Source organism: Podarcis bocagei (genome assembly GCF_964188305.1).
Source record: "Podarcis bocagei genome assembly, chromosome: 14".
NCBI lineage: Eukaryota > Metazoa > Chordata > Lepidosauria > Squamata > Lacertidae > Podarcis > Podarcis bocagei.
In genome coordinates, this window is record NC_138139.1 from 17,871,698 (window position 1) to 17,889,436 (window position 17,739).

At 44.3% G+C, this 17,739-nt stretch overlaps 1 protein-coding gene across 9 annotated transcripts in view; it reads left to right on the forward strand.

Moving 5' to 3' along the window:
• The window catches only part of TMC3 (transmembrane channel like 3), a 243,750-nt gene that overhangs the window by 217,162 nt on the left and 8,849 nt on the right, over positions 1–17,739 (forward strand). For all 9 annotated transcript variants that reach the window (XM_081171050.1, XM_081171054.1, XM_081171047.1 and 6 more), the window contains 13 exons: positions 40–146; positions 1,450–1,548; positions 1,661–1,803; positions 5,022–5,169; positions 6,166–6,209; positions 6,385–6,532; positions 7,241–7,350; positions 10,614–10,692; positions 11,350–11,604; positions 12,029–12,157; positions 12,827–12,894; positions 13,385–13,513; positions 16,762–16,872. In XM_081171050.1, the coding sequence (XP_081027176.1) occupies positions 40–146; positions 1,450–1,548; positions 1,661–1,803; positions 5,022–5,169; positions 6,166–6,209; positions 6,385–6,532; positions 7,241–7,350; positions 10,614–10,692; positions 11,350–11,604; positions 12,029–12,157; positions 12,827–12,894; positions 13,385–13,513; positions 16,762–16,872 (1,570 nt within the window). The remainder of the gene's footprint in view (positions 1–39; positions 147–1,449; positions 1,549–1,660; positions 1,804–5,021; positions 5,170–6,165; positions 6,210–6,384; positions 6,533–7,240; positions 7,351–10,613; positions 10,693–11,349; positions 11,605–12,028; positions 12,158–12,826; positions 12,895–13,384; positions 13,514–16,761; positions 16,873–17,739) is intronic.

Consider the following 17,739-nt stretch of genomic DNA (forward strand, 5'->3'; position numbering starts at 1 on the left):
AGAATAATCATGCTAATACTCCCCCTTTTGTGGTTGAAGGTCACTTTGGCTCTGGAGTCGCCTCTTACTTTATTTTTTTGAGATGGCTATTTGGAATCAATATTGTTCTCACCATCATGACAGGAACATTTGTTGTTTTACCAGAGGTAAGCAATGCTTGTTCGATGGTATTTCTTGGTGGGATGTGTGGAGAGTTCTTATTTATTTATTCAGAAGTTTATTATTGCCAGTATTTTTTTTAAAAAAAATAAGCAGTGGTATGTGCATTTTATTTATTTATTTATAAATTAAAGCATGTATATACATTCATACTTCGGGATGAATACGCTTCGGGTTAGGCAAATTCGGGTTGCGCTCTGCGGCAACCCGGAAGTAACTGAGCACGTTACCTCCGGGTTTCGCCACGCGCGCATGCGCAGACCGTCAAAATGACGTCATGCGCATGCACAGAAGCACTGAAACGTGACCCGCGCACGCGCAGACACGCGGAACGGATCCCGTTCGCATCCCGAGGTACCACTGTACTGCATTTTGGCCCTCAAAAGGGCTATTCCAGGTGGTTTGCATACAATTTAAAAATTGAAAGCAATAAATATCTAGGTGGTATTGCGGTCCTGAGCTGTTTTCACATACCCTCCAACATTTCTCCGATGAAAATAAGGACATCCTATTCCATAAGAATAAGAATAAGAATAAGAATTTTATTATTTATGCCCAGCCCATCAGACTGGGTTGCCCCAACCACTCTGGGCAGCTTCTAACATATATAAAAACATAATAAAACATTAAACATAAAAAACCTTCCCTTTACAGAACTGCCTTCCGAAGTCTTCTAAAAGCTATATAGTTACTTATCTCCTTGGCTTCGGGGGGTTGCATAACTGCACACCCTCCAACATTTATCTGATGAAAATAGGGCTGTCCTAAGGAAAAGCAGGGCATTCTGGGGTCAAATGTCAAGGTTTCAGGGAATTACAATCCCTGAACACCGTCTCTATTAAGTAATGGTGTTGCTCCAAGCCAAGTCCCACCCCCTATTCTACACCACCCCTGCGCTGGCTAATCTGAGCTTTCTGCCTCTGAGCTTTCTGTTCTACTACTCTCAATGCACGCCTGGTTCTGGGCGAGGGGAGTCGGGAATGCTTTCTAGAGACACCGAGACTGTCAGCTGTCCCTCCCCGGTGCATCTTCTTCCTGCTGCTCTCTCAATATTTCTCAGCTTTTCCCCTCTGCAGCCTCTGAACTATGCCCTTCTGAAAACCACTCTTCTAAATCTATACTGTTCTCCTCTTCTCGTAAGGTGCGGGGGGGGGGGGCTCCCACCATTCCTCCTCAGTCCAGACCCTGAGATCAAATCAAAAACTGGGACGGCTTCTGTAAATCCGGGACTTTCTCTGGAAAATAGGGACACCCGGAGGGTCTGTTTAAACCTTTGCTTTGTTATTACAGATCCTGGCTGGAGAGCCCTTTGGAAGCACTCCAAGCAAGAGCATCCCTGCTGGGCAAGAAGAATCTGCACAAGATCTCGATACGATCTGGTCTTTGGGGGCAAGGCGAAAAATTATATTATCGTATCAGCGATTGATTGGGCCTTTTTTCTTTAGATGGACTGGGTGACTACCCTGCTAGATGCTGATTTATTTCCTTGGTGTTTCCATAGGGCTACCTCCAGTACTCGGTTTTATTCTACGGCTACTACGGACAGGCGAGGAAGATTGGGACAGCAGGCTACCGGCTGCCCCTTGCTTACTTCCTCGTCGGAATGGCCGTCTTTGCTTACAGCTTCATCATCCTCTTAAAGAAGTAATGCAGCTCTTTTGCTTAAGGCAGGAGTCGCCAAACTTTGGGGCTCAGGGCAGGCATTTTTGATTTTCGAGAAAGCGCTGCGGTCACAAAATGGTTGCTACGGGGCATGTGGGAGAGGACGGGCAAGTAGGGGCTGGGCATCAGGTTCAGCCAATGCCTGAATCCCAAATCCAGAGATGGGTGAATTCAAGGTGGGATCCAGGCTTTGTCCAAGTCAGGTCACGGTTGCCCCGTGCTGGGCCACCCGAAGCGAGCCAGAGTTGTAAGGGGGCAGGGAGTTGGGCAGGGAAACAGAGGCAGACAGCCTCTGTGAAAAAACTGCATGGGTTTGTTTGCAAGCAGGTGTTTCAAACAGCACCACACTGCAGGGGAACACACACGCTCAGTCAAACCGAGCAGGATCGAACCCTCTGTTCGTAACCCCCCCCCAAAAAAAAATATCCACTGGACTAAAGTTATCCAACTGGAATTGCTCCCCCCGCCATGCTTACATTACTTCATTTGCAAGCAAACAAACTGGCTAGGATTGAAAAATGTGTAAATAAGCAAAGGCATAAATAAGCAAAGATGTTTGGGTGGTGTTTTATTGAACCATACCTGGGGACGTGGGTGGCGCTGTGGGTTAAACCACAGAGCCTAGGACTTGCCGATCAGAAGGTCGGCAGTTCAAATCCCTGCGATGGGGTGAGCTCCCGTTCTCGGTCCCAGCTCCTGCCAACCTAGCAGTTCGAAAGCATGTCAAAGTGCAAGTAGATAAATAGGTACCGCTCTGGCGGGAAGGTAAACGGCATTTCCGTGCACTGCTCTGGTTTGCCAGAAGCGGCTTAGTCATGCTGGTCACATGACCTGGAAGCTGTACGCTGGCTCCCTCAGCCAATAAAGCGAGATGAACGCCGCAACCCCAGAGTCGGCCACGACTGGACCTTTACCTTTACCTGTATCCCTACTGGTGCTAAAAAACAGTGTTTAGGAGCAGGACTAGTTAGAAGAGAGATTCCATGGTAGGGAATACCCATTTCAGCATGAACAGGCGTCTCTCAGGAGGAATCCTCTATTTATTTGAAGAACTGCCTGGTCCAAGTCTGGTTTCAAGATGAATCACAATAGAATGAGGAACAGGTGGAAGAACCATAAAGTTTCTCACCTGCAGGTATTATGTGGGTAGCAGACTGAACTGGCACCCACACAACCTAGCCACAGTCTTCTCTATTATGGCGAGATGCCTTGCATTCCCGTTTAAATTATAGTGATAGTTTCTTCTTCTTTTTTTTATAAAATATTTATAATTTTTTTTTGAAATATAACAGTAAAAATGAAAAAGAAAAAAGAAAAATACAAAATAAAAACAGTTAAAAACATACATTTTTTCTTTTACTTATTTTCTTTTAGCTTATTTCCCGGACCTCCTCATACCTCCCTTTTTTTGTATTCCACTTCAATTTATTGGTTCAGCAAATCCTTACCATTAGATTTTAACCCATTTATAACCCTTTTTTCATATTCTCTTAAATCATTACAGCTGGAAACCCCTTAGTTGCTATCCAACATCATTCTATCATTCATTAATTTTACAATATTTCTGTAGATAGTCTTTAAATTTCTTCCAGTCTTCTTCCACCGACTCTTCTCCCAGGTCTCGGATTCTGCCAGTCATTTCTGCCAATTCCATATAGTCCATCACCTTCATCTGCCATTCTTCCAAAGTGGGTAGATCTTGTGTCTTCCAATACTTTGCAATAAGTATTCTTGCTGCTGTTGTGGCGTACATAAAGAAAGTTCTGTCCTTCTTTGGCACCAATTGGCCGACAATGCCCAGAAGAAAGTCCTCTGGTTTCTTCAAGAAGGTATATTTAAATACCTTTTTCAGTTCATTATATATCATTTCCCAGAAAGCCTTAACCCTTGGGCACGTCCACCAAAGGTGAAAGAATGTACCTTCCGTTTCTTTACATTTCCAGCATTTATTATCGGGCAGATGATAGATTTTTGCAAGCTTGACTGGAGTCATGTACCAAGATAATTTCTTAATTCGCATCTACACATATAAATTTGCACGTGTAAATTTGGTGCAAACCCATTCCCTCTTTTGCCATCTTGGTTACCCTGTGCCGGACAGCTTTGTTGATTTATTGGGGGTAAGTCACATAACCATTTTTGCAAGCCATTTCCCATAGCATTTGCAATGAGCATGATGTGCAGGATGAACCATCCTTGAAGGCCATATTAGACATGGTGTTTGCTGTGCAGTTTTCCCTTTCTAGTTGACTTAAAAAAAACAAAACCCTGATCGTGTGTGGTAGTGGGGTGGTTTGAGATCGACAAAGAGACTGCGACCAGGCATGGGAGCAGAGGCGTAGGAAGGGAGGGCAGGCTGCCCCAGGTTCCATAATGGAGGGGGGTGACAAATTATCAAGGAACAATTACTGCCCTACTAGGGCGGTTCATAAAAAACTTTTTTAAAAAAATGCTTGCTCCAAAGGTCTTATTTTAATACACTAGGGATTATATAGCTATATTTGAAATTTATATGCATATCAGTTAATATCTTGACCCTCCTCCGTGAAAATAGCGGTTTACTTGGCCGTTTTCCTATGTCGTGAAGGCTGAAATTTCAATTCAGTGGAACACTTACTGTTCCCAACCCTAAACTTGCAGAAAGCCATCTAATTAGACTTTCATTTGATTTTGACATGTTTTTAGGAGGTAATTTAATTATTGTTTGATTTTATACCAATGTTATGTATCTGATGCTGGTCGCCCTGAGCCCGACTTTAGCCGGGGAGGGTGGGATATAAATTTTTTTAAAAAAATTATTATTATTATTACTTATTATTATTTCTTTGTAAGAAAATATGAAATAACGTAAAACCATTTTTGCAGGCAATAAATAAATAAATGGGGGGGGGGTGTGACAAGAAATTTTCCACACCGGGTACCACCTGACTTTCCTATGCCTCTGCATGGGAGATCTTTAACTCTTTTGCCTCCAGAATTCTTGTACCTGCAATGGGAGGATTAGTATTAAAATTATTAATGATTAGCCATTTGCAGTCGCGGTGTTTACTATCATTCAGTGCCTGTTCAAACACTGTGCTTTGGAATGGAGTCAGTTCGCACATTCAGTGGAGGAATTTGGTAATTGGGGATCAGGTGCTAGTATGAACCAGCCCTTGAGCAACTCACATTTATGCAATATCTCCGCTGCTCTTATCCAGGATGGCTAAAAATTCAAGAATGAGCCTAGCAAGCGCTTCTGATGAAAATTACACGTTTTGTTGGCGGGTCTTCTGTGCCTGGGATTATCTCATTGGCAACCCTGAGGCTGCAGAGAGCAAATCAGCTGCCATAGTTAACAGCATCAGGGTAAGCAACTGGTCTCTGTAGCCGGAAGAGATGCCTGCCTGTGATTGTTGTGCATGAGGCAAATGTGTTACGGACCGAATGCAAAAAGAAAAGAAAAACGCAATACATTAATGCTCCAAAGGTGCAATTCTTGTTAGTGTTTGAAAGTAACACTGTTTGGTGGTAACTGTTTGTAGAGGCAGCTCTGCAAACAGCAGACAGAACCCTGAAGGGATCTGTGGAAAAAACCAAATATTCTATTTTTTTCCAAGGAAATAGATGACTTTAGAAGAATTAAGAGCTCTTCTTTTAATGGATTGCTAGCTACAGGGTATTGTGACCTGCCAATAAATGATAAAGCCTTGCATTTCTAAAGAGAGAATAATAATCATCTAGTAGAATCTAACTGGACATGGAAATAGCAGCACATGGTCACTCCTAAAACGTATTATAAGAATTCAAATGGTCTGCCTCTCCTTTCTGACTGGGGGTAGTAAAAACAACAAAAAGGGGTTGTGGTGCCTAAAAAGCTTGACTTGCACCCTAACATTTCTCTAATACCTTAGAGCAGGCACAGGCAAACTCGGTCCTCCAGATGTTTTGGGACTACAATTCCCATCATCCCTGACCACTGGTCCTGTTAGCTAGGGATCATGGAAGTTGTAGTCCCAAAACATCTGGAGGGCTGTGTTTGCCTATGCCTGCCTTGGAGAGGGACAGGAGAGTCCAAAAGGGGGCTGACTCAACAATGCAATCCTATGCATGTCTACTCAGAAGCAAGTCCCACGAAGCTCACCACATGCCATAGGAGCCAACTCCTAGGGGCCAAGGTCCCTTTGCCCCCCAATAAAACATTTGAGGGGGCTGCCCCCAAAGTTGATGGTCATTGCCATTCAAATGGTAAGCGTGCACTGCATCATGTGATTGATCATGTGGGGCGGGGCTTACGTGCCCCACCCCCAGTATTTTATTCAGGTTGGCATCCCTGCTACATGCTATTATTTTTGTGTTTCACAGGAAGCCATACTAGAAGAACAGGAAAAAAAGAAAAGCACAAACATGTATGTATGTATGTATGTATGTATGTATGTATGTATGTATGTATGTATATGTATAATTTCCCAGCCTGTGTTCCACGGTTGCAAAAGTGGAATTGTCTTCCTCCTGTCCTTTTGAAACAATATGAAAATGACTTGCTGAAGCAATATCCATACTTTGTCCTACCCTCGTGTAAAGGGCCGTGACCATAAGCTTAAGGATCATCGCCAACATCCTTGTTCTCCTCTCACTCGCCGGAAGCATTTACATCATTTACTTCGTAGTGGATCGATCCCAGAAACTGGAGCGCACGAAAAAGGAGCTAACACTCTGGGAAAAGAATGAGGTAATAAAAACACATTCTCTTCGTCTCTGTCTGCAGTATGGGGGTGATTACATTGACCTTTGTTACTGGGCTATCCACACTTAAATACAGGTTTTGAAAAATTCTCTCTCAAAATACACATTTTTAAACCTTATTTTGAATACGGGTTTTGAGCCAAGAACTGAGAGCCACAGCTTATGTAGAAGTGTGGAATCCAAGAGAGAGCAGCAGTTTGATCTGAACATTAATCCGAGATGTGTGGATCAAGTTATTCTGCACCCCGTTTAGCAAACGATTTAATCCCACAGGGACCCCTGGCGAAATTGAGGTACAAACTGCGAGACAAGGATAACTGTGACTTTAAAGAAGAATGGGAACTTTTTACAATTTATTTAAAAAAACAAACAAAATGAATTGGACTCCTTGGCAAGTTTTGAATAAACATACACAAATTTATTGGTTGTTAACATACTAGACAGATAATTTAAAGATTTTTACAATTTTACAATATGCAGAGAACAACATGTGTTGAAACATCAGAGAGAGGAGCTGAGGGAAGTCTTGGGGGGGAGGGAAGGTTCTTCTTGGGAAGGGGAAAAAATTGGGGGGGGGGAGATGATATGTTTTGATAATTTGTTGTGTTGAAATCCTTAATAAAAACTATTTTTTTAAAAAAAGAATTCCACAGGGACCTCTGCTAAAAATCACACGTGTCCCTCTTCTTTCCAGGTAAGTGTTGTTGTCTCCCTCATCACAATGCTCGCTCCTTCTGCCTTTGAATTGGTTGCTGCACTAGAGATGTACCACCCTCGAACAACCCTACGCTTTCAGCTTGCCAGGTATGGGAAGGAGGGCTGGACTGATTGTATACAGTGGTACCTCGGGTTACAGACGCTTCAGGTTACAGACTCCGCTAACCCAGAAATAGTACCTCGGGTTAAGAACTTTGCTTCAGGATGAGAACAGAAATCGTGCAGCGGTGGCGCGGCAGCAGCGGGAGGCCCCATTAGCTAAAGTGATGCTTCAGGTTAAGAACAGTTTCAGGTTAAGAACAGACCTCCAGAACGAATTAAGTACTTAACCCGAGGTACAACTGTATAGGCAAGAAGAAGCTGGAACAGATCCAAGTGTCTAACTCAGTATAGATAGGTAGCCGTGTTGGTCTGCCATAGTCAAAATAAAAAAATTCCTTCCAGTAGCACCTTAAAGACCAACTAAGTTAGTTCTTGGTATGAGCTTTCGTGTGCATGCACACTTCTTCAGATACACTGAAACAGAAGTTGCCAGATCCTTCTATATAGTGAGAAGGTGGGGAGGGGTGTTACTCAGAAGGGAGGGTGCGAATGGGAGATTGGCAGATAGCTGAGAGAGCCTCTTGACGACTCTTAACGACTGTAATAGGTCTTACAGGAAAAGGCAAGGGGTGGGAAGGTGAGAAATGGTTTAGTCATGTATAGTGAGATAAGAATCCAATGTCTTTGTTCAGTCCAGGTCTTTTCATGGTTTTAAGTTTGGTAATGAGTTGTAATTCAGTAGCTTCTCTTTCCAGTCTATTTCTGAAATTCCTTTGTAGTAAAACAGCTACTTTGAGATCTTGTATAGAATGTCCTGGGAGATTGAAGTGTTCTCCTACTGGTTTCTCTGTTCTGTGATTCTTGATGTCAGATTTATGTCCGTTTATTCTTTGGCGTAAGGTTTGGCCTGTTTGTCCAATATAGAGAGCTGAAGGACACTGTTGGCATTTGATGGCATACACAATGTTAGACGATGAGCAATTAAATAGTCCCGAGATGGTATGTGTGATGTTGTTGGGGCCAGTAATGGTGTTGTCCGGGTGTATGTGGCAGCAAAGTTGGCATCTGGGTTTATTGCAGGCTCTGGTGCCAGTGTCTGTGTTAAGTCTGGTTGTAGTATTATTGTGGGTTAGGAGTTGTTTAAGATTGGGTGGCTGTCTGTAGGCAATGAAAGGTCTTCCTCCCAGAGCTTGAGAAAGAGAACTGTCATTGTCCAGGAGAGGTTGTAGATCTCTGATGATGCGTTGTACTGTTTTAACTTGGGAGCTGTATGTGATGACTAGAGGTGTTCTGTTATTTTCTTTTTTGGGTCTGTCTTGCAGCAAGTTCTCTCTGGGTATCAGTCTGGCTCTGTTGATCTGTTGTCTAACTTCATCTGCTGGGTATTTTAGTTCTGAGAAGGTTTGCTGTAGATCCCTTAGGTGAGAGTCTCTGTCTGTAGAGTTGGAACAGATGCGGCTGTAACGTAGTGCCTGGCTATATACAATGGACTGTTTGGTATGTTTGGGATGGTAGCTAGAGGCATGTAGATATGTTTGTCAGTCAGTTGGTTTGCGGTATAAGGTGGTGTCTATGCGCCCATCCTGTATTTTTATAGTAGTGTCCAAAAAATGTATTTCTTGCATAGATTGATTCATTGTAAGGTTGATTGTGGGGTGAAAATCATTAAATTTCTGGTGAAAGGTGTTGGCATACATCTGCCAATTTGTCCTTACCCACAACAACTTCAAATTCGGTGATGACCTGTTTCTTCAGATCAGCGGCACAGCAATGGGCACCCGCATGGCCCCACAGTATGCCAACATCTTCATGGCAGATTTAGAACAACGTTTTCTGAACTCCTACCCACTCAAACCTCTCTTGTACCTGCAATACATTGACGATATTTTTATCATCTGGACACATGGTCAACAGACCCTGGACACCTTTCACCAGAAATTTAATGATTTTCACCCCACAATCAACCTTACAATGAATCAATCTATGCAAGAAATACATTTTTTGGACACTACTATAAAAATACAGGATGGGCGCATAGACACCACCTTATACCGCAAACCAACTGACCGACAAACATATCTACATGCCTCTAGCTACCATCCCAAACATACCAAACAGTCCATTGTATATAGCCAGGCACTACGTTACAGCCGCATCTGTTCCAACTCTACAGACAGAGACTCTCACCTAAGGGATCTACAGCAAACCTTCTCAGAACTAAAATACCCAGCAGATGAAGTTAGACAACAGATCAACAGAGCCAGACTGATACCCAGAGAGAACTTGCTGCAAGACAGACCCAAAAAAGAAAATAACAGAACACCTCTAGTCATCACATACAGCTCCCAAGTTAAAACAGTACAACGCATCATCAGAGATCTACAACCTCTCCTGGACAATGACAGTTCTCTTTCTCAAGCTCTGGGAGAAAGACCTTTCATTGCCTACAGACAGCCACCCAATCTTAAACAACTCCTAACCCACAATAATACTACAACCAGACTTAACACAGACACTGGCACCAGAGCCTGCAATAAACCCAGATGCCAACTTTGCTGCCACATACACCCGGACAACACCATTACTGGCCCCAACAACATCACACATACCATCTCGGGACTATTTAATTGCTCATCGTCTAACATTGTGTATGCCATCAAATGCCAACAGTGTCCTTCAGCTCTCTATATTGGACAAACAGGCCAAACCTTACGCCAAAGAATAAACGGACATAAATCTGACATCAAGAATCACAGAACAGAGAAACCAGTAGGAGAACACTTCAATCTCCCAGGACATTCTATACAAGATCTCAAAGTAGCTGTTTTACTACAAAGGAATTTCAGAAATAGACTGGAAAGAGAAGCTGCTGAATTACAACTCATTACCAAACTTAAAACCATGAAAAGACCTGGACTGAACAAAGACATTGGATTCTTATCTCACTATACATGACTAAACCATTTCTCACCTTCCCACCCCTTGCCTTTTCCTGTAAGACCTATTACAGTCGTTAAGAGTCGTCAAGAGGCTCTCTCAGCTATCTGCCAATCTCCCATTCGCACCCTCCCTTCTGAGTAACACCCCTCCCCACCTTCTCACTATATAGAAGGATCTGGCAACTTCTGTTTCAGTGTATCTGAAGAAGTGTGCATGCACACGAAAGCTCATACCAAGAACTAACTTAGTTGGTCTTTAAGGTGCTACTGGAAGGAATTTTTTTTATTTTAACTCAGTATAATTCAGTTTCCTATATAGCACTGTGAACTGATGGTAGCTTTCTGCACTTGACGTTTCTGTTTTGACAGAGTTCTTGTCTTATATCTGGGAAATCTATACAGTTTGATCATTGCACTTCTGGACAAAGTGGACAGCATGAGCATCGCTGTAAGTTGCAAATCTCGACCATCTTTGGGATGTAAGTCTATGCTTTTTATTTATGTTTTTGGCCTTTAATGTTCCATCTGTTTTTCTGAGGAACTCAAAGTGGATAACAAGTCAAAATGCAAAAACAATATTTCAAAAGTATTAAGAGGGTCCAAATGCATAAAGAAGAGATTGACAGACAGGACAGCTTACTCTATGGCATTAACCCCTTCATGCATTAATTAAACTTAAGCATGCTGGCTCCCTCGGCCTATAGAGCAAGATGAGCGCCACAACCCCAGAGTCGTCCGCTGCTGGACCTAACGGTCAGGGGTCCCTTTACCTTTTATGCTGGCTATATGAGGCTGGTTATCTCACACTTTGTTGCTCTCCTCTGAACTGCTCCCAGCTGGTAAGATGCTGTGCCCACTGATTTACCTTATAGGGCTGTTATAAGGGCTGGAAGAGAACCTGTCACCCTCCAAATGTGGTGTACTCCATATTCCCATTGTCCCTGACCATTGGCTGTTGACTGATGAGAGACGGAGAGTTGGCCACAGGTTCCCTAGCTCTGTCCTAAAAGATCTAGATCTCCAAACTGGCTGGAACCAGGATATTTTAAGCACCACCTTCTTAAGGCTTAAGTTTATGAGTTTGACTTTTGCTCCATGATTTCAGGAATCTGAAGTTCACAACAATGGAAGCACCACAGTGATTGCCACAACCACTTCAGCTACTAAACTTGTTAGAGAAGACAACTTTTCAACAATCATTCCTAGTATGCACATTATGAGGACCAGCACCTTTCTTCTGGTTGACAACCACACTCAAAGCTATGCTCTACCCATCAGCATGGTGACCAACAAGACAACATCTTATGAATCCAACACTCAGAGCCACCAAGATCAATGCTGGGAGACCTATGTTGGTCAAGTAGGTTTGACCTTTATGTGAGACTAGACAGGCAGGTACCCAAGACAAGGTCTTTGCAGGGATGGCAGCAGGATTTATGAATGGTTCCACTGTGGAGATCTGTTGAGCCCTTTTATATGTCAGCTTTTGGATCGGGGATGGGGATTCTGTTTTCCTCAAAATGTTGCTGGGCCAATTGTATTCACTGGATTGATTTCCATTCCAAACATGAGACAGACAAACAAACTTTGTTAGGCAATTTCTACTCCCGTATCTGCATTTGTTGGAATTCTCTGACATTCCTACCCATGACTAAAGCGTGTGTGACATCAACACAGAATAGAAATAGTTTGATCCATCTTTCCCTGTTCCTGGCAGTAATGGAAGGTACAGAGGCGCATCCCTTGCCCTGGAATGTGATATTTTTGCATCCTTCCTGTTTCAGGAAATGTTGAAGCTGTCGATTATTGACATGCTCTTCACCGTGGCGAGCATCCTGTTGATTGACTTCTTCCGTGGGCTTTTTGTCCGATACTTAAGTGACTGTTGGTGCTGGGATTTGGAAAGCAAATTTGTGAGTATATACTTACTATTAGTAAAGAAGGAGAATGGGAGGTAAAAACTGGGGGCACATTACACAGACATGGAGGTAGCTGCTGACTACTACATTCCGATATTGCATCACCCAGCCCTTTCACTGTAACACAATGGCGGGGGATCTGTGGACCCTGCAGATGTTGTTGGACCATTAGTCACTCTGGTGGAGCTGATGTGAGTTGCAGTCCAACAACATCTGGAGGGCCACAGTCTCCCTACCACTACTGATGATTATATCTGTGATTATTATAACACCTCCAGTCAATAGATGGTGCTGTTCCACATCCTTTAGTGCCCAGCTAAGGTTCTATACCTTGTCCATCTTGTTCTTTCTTTGGGGGTTCCTAAATTGGGCAGATCTAAACTGGGGACCAAAGCACTGTTGTTTTAACTTGCTAATTGGTTATAAAGTCTGCTGTTCTAAGTGAGTGTTAACAATAATTTCATTTAGCCACAATGCAACATTCCCCATCTTTGCTTTACAGTACGCATCACCTGGTGTTCCAGCCAGATCTGCTCTCTTTAGGGCAAATAATTATATTGACAACTGGCTGTGGCATATTATTACATTAAGAGTGCCATAGATGAATATTTACTCTGAAAAAAAGAGTGGCTTTCTAGTCCTGTACTTTTGTTTACTTTGCAGCCAGAATATGGAGAATTCAAAATAGCAGAAAATGTCCTGCATTTGGTCTACAATCAAGGGATGATTTGGTAAGTGAGTACACATATGAAATTTTGTGAGAGTTGTATTTTTTTTAAAATTGTAATTGCAATTGATTTTATTTTAATTTTTTCAATACTTGCATTCTGACAATACTGAGCTCAAAGTGGCTCAGAATGGCATTAAAAATTAAACAAAGATTGCAGTCACTATTAATCATATCAAAAGCGCAACAGCATATAAAGAAGGCAGAAAACAAACAAATTCACCAAACTGTTACAATCTCATAGTGATTCAAAATAACTTTTTACGCGATAGATCTAGATTGTGTGTGAACTACACAGGAAAAACAAGTAGTCTGTCTCGCTGATTCTGGAATAAAATGTCATGTGTACATGGCTTGAGAGAGCTCGCAATTACCCCACCTGTTTTGAGATGACCAATGGCAAGCTTGCTTACCTGTATCTCCCCTCTCCGCTGTGCCTTCCTTTCCCCAAATCCATCGCTGTTTGCGGGGACGATGCTTGTTTTCTCTCCTAGGATGGGAGCCTTCTTTTCGCCCTGCCTCCCAGCGTTCAACGTTCTCAAGCTGATAGGGCTCATGTACCTGCGGAGCTGGGCTGTGCTAACTTGCAATGTCCCCCATCAGCAAGTCTTCAGAGCCTCAAGGTAGGTTAGTCAGTGAGTAAGTAAGTAAGATGGCCATAGGGTTGTCTCCAATGCTAGTCCTATTCTGTGTAGACCCACTAAACTTGGTGTGCACACAATCAACTTAGGTCCACTAATTTTGATTGGTCTCCTCTAAGTGGGACTTTGTTGACTTCACACCAGTCTAGCGAGGTGGAAAACAGTAGCTTCTGCTTGTATATATTAAATGAATGGGTGTGTCTTGCTTTTAATTTATTTTTTTAAAAAATAACAACTGCTGGGGGCTGGGGCTGGTGGAAACACACATCTGGGAAGCAGATTTTCAATCACTCACCTTTAATTAGTTTATTTATGTAACAAAACGTATAGACTGCTTAATTAAAAAAAAAAGATTTCAAAGCAATTTATATGAAATAGTATAAAATATTTATAACAAAACAGTGACCAATAAACTTTTTTTAAAGTAGACATCTATAAAACCATCAAAGTATAGATAAAATCAACAGTGGCCTCTTCACTGTGAAGACCCCCTCTTTCCTAGAGGGCATTAGTGGGTCTGACCTGATGCCAGAAACACAGTTGGGGAGGCTGTGCGTGTGATTTTTACAGGGTCCAAGGAGCTGGGGGTGAGGGGAGAGAGTTAACCTCCCTCTTGGGGTACTGCAGTCTCAATTCTCATTGCCAGTAGCAACATTAGGTGCAGACTTCGTGACTGAAGTCCGGGGCAGCTTGGGGTGGGGGTGGCAGTGATGCAAATAAGGCCAGCCAGTGAGGGGCAGCTAATGGGGTGGGTGTGTCATGCCTGCCTCTCAGATGCCAAAGGGTGAAAATGAAGCAAAGCAGCATGGGCATTCCATGGCAATGGAGGGGCAAGAGGGGAAGAGGCATCTGGGAGAAAGGACAAACGGCCTTGGCCCAGTATACCTGAAGGAGCATCTCCACCCCCATCGTTCAGCCTGGACACTGAGGTCCAGCTCCAAGGGCCTTCTAGCGGTCACAGGGAACCAGGCAGAGGGCCTTTTCGGTGGTGGCTCCCACCTGTGGAACACCCTCCCATCAGATGTCAAGGAAATAAACAACTATCTGACTTTTAGATGACATCTGAAGGGAGCCTGTTTAGGGAAGTTTTTAATGTTTTATGTTTTTGATGTCATATTATCATCATCATCATCATCATTATTACCAGCATGGCACAGGGGAGGGTGTTCCACAGGGTGGGTGCTTCAACCGTCCTCCCTGACCATTCCCCTGCATGTAATTGCTGCCTTAGCAGGATGCCTCAAAGACAAGCATCCATTTAATATATCCTTCAGTTTCCTCTGGAAGTAGAGTTTTGCAGGGCACTGTAGATCCCGAGAATGTTCCAAATGCCTTAAAGGAAGGTGTGTGTTTATTAGAACTGATGGTGCCACGAGGGGGTGGGGACCTGTTGCAGCCCTCCAGAGGTTCTGGGACCCCCATCAATGGTTGAAGGAAGCTGGAGCTCAATGACATCTGGAGGTTCAGAAGTTCCTCCCCTCCCAGGTCTCATAGATCGCAAATCAGCTTCTTCGCCTCCAGGTCATCAATTCGAAGCCAGCAAGGGGGAGAGAAAGGCTATAGCTTGATGGCACTTTGTTAATTGAATTGTTCGAAGTTCATTTTCTAAGTGACTGTACTGCACTGGGATCACATGGGACCTCGGCAGGAGATGGAGCCGTCGGCCAAAGATTGGAGCTGGGCAGCTCAGGGTGAATGCCAAAAGCCAAACTGGACCAAGAAGTACAGTGGTGCCTCGCAAGACGAAAAGAATCCGTTCTGTGATTCTCTTCGTCTAGCGGTATTTTCGTCTTGCGAAGCAAGCCCATTGACGGATTAGCGGATTAGCGCTATTAGCGGCTTTTAGCGGCTTTAAGCGGCTTATCTGCTGATCGGATCAGCTGATAAGCGGCTTAGCGGCTTAGAAAAAGGGGGGGAGGGAAAAAACCAGCAGGAACTCGCAAGACATTGTCGTCTTGCGAAGCAAGCCCATAGGAAATTCGTTTTGCGAAGCACCTCCAAAACGGAAAGCTCTTTCGTCTAGCGAGTTTTCCGTCTTGCAAGGCATTCGTCTTGCGGGGCACCACTGTATAGAATAGGTCAGAGGGATGACAACTGGTCAGTGAAGGCAGATCAAAGGCACAGATAACAACTGGGCAGTGAGGGCACAACAGCACAACAATGCCAACTGTGTGGTTAACCACCAGAGATGGCAGCCATCCTGCTCCTCTCTCGGCCAGTAACATTTAATAAAGCAAAACCTGTGATGTGATATGATGTGATCACCTTCCTTCCTCCCTTCCTTGGATGCTGCTTGGGCGAATTTTTACCACCATGTGACTTGCTATGCTTTATTAAATATTACTGGGAGGGGTGTGAAGAAGAGCTAAAAGGTAAAGGGATCCCTGATCATTAGGTCCAGTCGCGACCTACTCTGGGGTTGCGGTGCTCATCTTGCTTTACTGGCCAAGGGAGCCGGCATACAGCTTCCGGGTCATGTGGCCAGCAGGACTAAGCCTCTTCTGGTGAACCAGAGCAGGGCACGGAAATGCCGTTTACCTTCCCGCCAGAGCGGTACCTATTTATCTACTTGCACTTTGACGTGCTTTCGAACTGCTAGGTTGGCAGGAGCCAGGACCGAGCAACGGGAGCTCATCCTGTCATGGGGATTCGAACCGCCGACCTTCTGATTGGCAAGTCCTAGGCTCTGTGGTTTAACCCACAGCGCCACCCATGTCCCTCAAAAGAAGAGATAACCAGCTGCTGATTTTGGTGACAGCTATGCAATGGCTGTAAGGGCCACCTTGGAATGTTTGTGTGCATTTATCTACTTGCACTTTGACGTGCTTTTGAACTGCTAGGTTGGCAGGAGCAGGGACCAAGCAACGGGAGCTCACCCCGTCGTGGGGATTCGAAACGCCAACCTTCTGATTGGCAAGCCCTAGGCTCTGTGGTTTAACCCACAGTGCCACCCACGTCCCTCTAGACCTTGGTTATATCCCCCCAATAACCAAAACAGGAACTTCCCAGGTGGGCCAATGCCATATATCTTCCTTCCTAGCTACAGGATACAGTGGAAGGAAGACTTTGGCATTAAGAATTCAAGTTTGATGGGTAAGATGCCCAGGGAGAAGGAAAATCCTACTCAAGGGAGGATTCCCCTAGCAAAAGAATTTGCTGCGAATGAGTTAGGGTGTTGCTAGAACCCTTTATGCAGAAGAACTGGGTATTAACTATTTCTTTCCTTGTAGATCTAATAACTTCTACCTGGCTATGCTGCTCTTCATGCTGTTTTTGTGTATGCTTCCAACCATATTTGCTATTGCCCGCTATAAGCCATCCCTTACCTGTGGGCCGTTTAGGTGAGTTGATGCTAGTGAGGCTTTATTTGGGGTTTGTTGTGTTGTGTGAGAATCCTACAGCAAGACAATCACTTAGACGTCATCTAGCCCATGCACCCTTGCTCAGCACAGGAATCTGACAAAGTTCGGAAAGACAAAACTCAGATGTGCTTGTCTCCATCCTTTTCTCCCAGTCCTTTCCCCGCTTCCCCAACAAACGCAGGCCTAGACGCCTACACAAGATTTCCAGTTATGGCTGTGAAGCTTACTGGGTGGCCTTGGGCTAGTCACTGCTTCTCAGCCTACCCTACCTCACAGGGTTGTTGCAGGGATTAAATGTGGAAGGGCAGAACCATGTACAGTGGTACCTCGGGTTACAGATGCTTCAGGTTACATACACTTCAGGTTACAGACTCCGCTAGCCCAGAAATAGTACCTTGGGTTAAGAACTTTGCTTCAGAATGAGAACAGAAATCGTGTGGTGGCGGTGCGCTGGCAGCGGGAGGCCCCATTAGCTAAAGTAGTACCTCAGGTTAAGAACAGTTTCAGGTTAAGAACGGACCTCCAGAACAAATTAAGTTCTTAACCCGAGGTACCGTATTTTTCGCACCATAGGGCGCACCGGACCATAGGGCGCACCCAGTTTTTAGGGGGGGGGGGAAATCAAGAAAAAAATCTTTCCCCCCCCCAGCCCCAAAGAGCAGCGTACAGGGTGCGCACAACCTCTCCCTGCCGGAGGGGTTGTGCGCAGCTATGGAGCAAGCCAAGTTTTGGCTTCCCCTTTAGCCCCATGCAGCCTCTCCTTGCCGGGAGACGCTGCGCAGGGCTAAAGAAGCCATAGCCCCGTGCAGCGTCTCCTTGCGGAGGGATTGCGCGCAGCTATGGAAG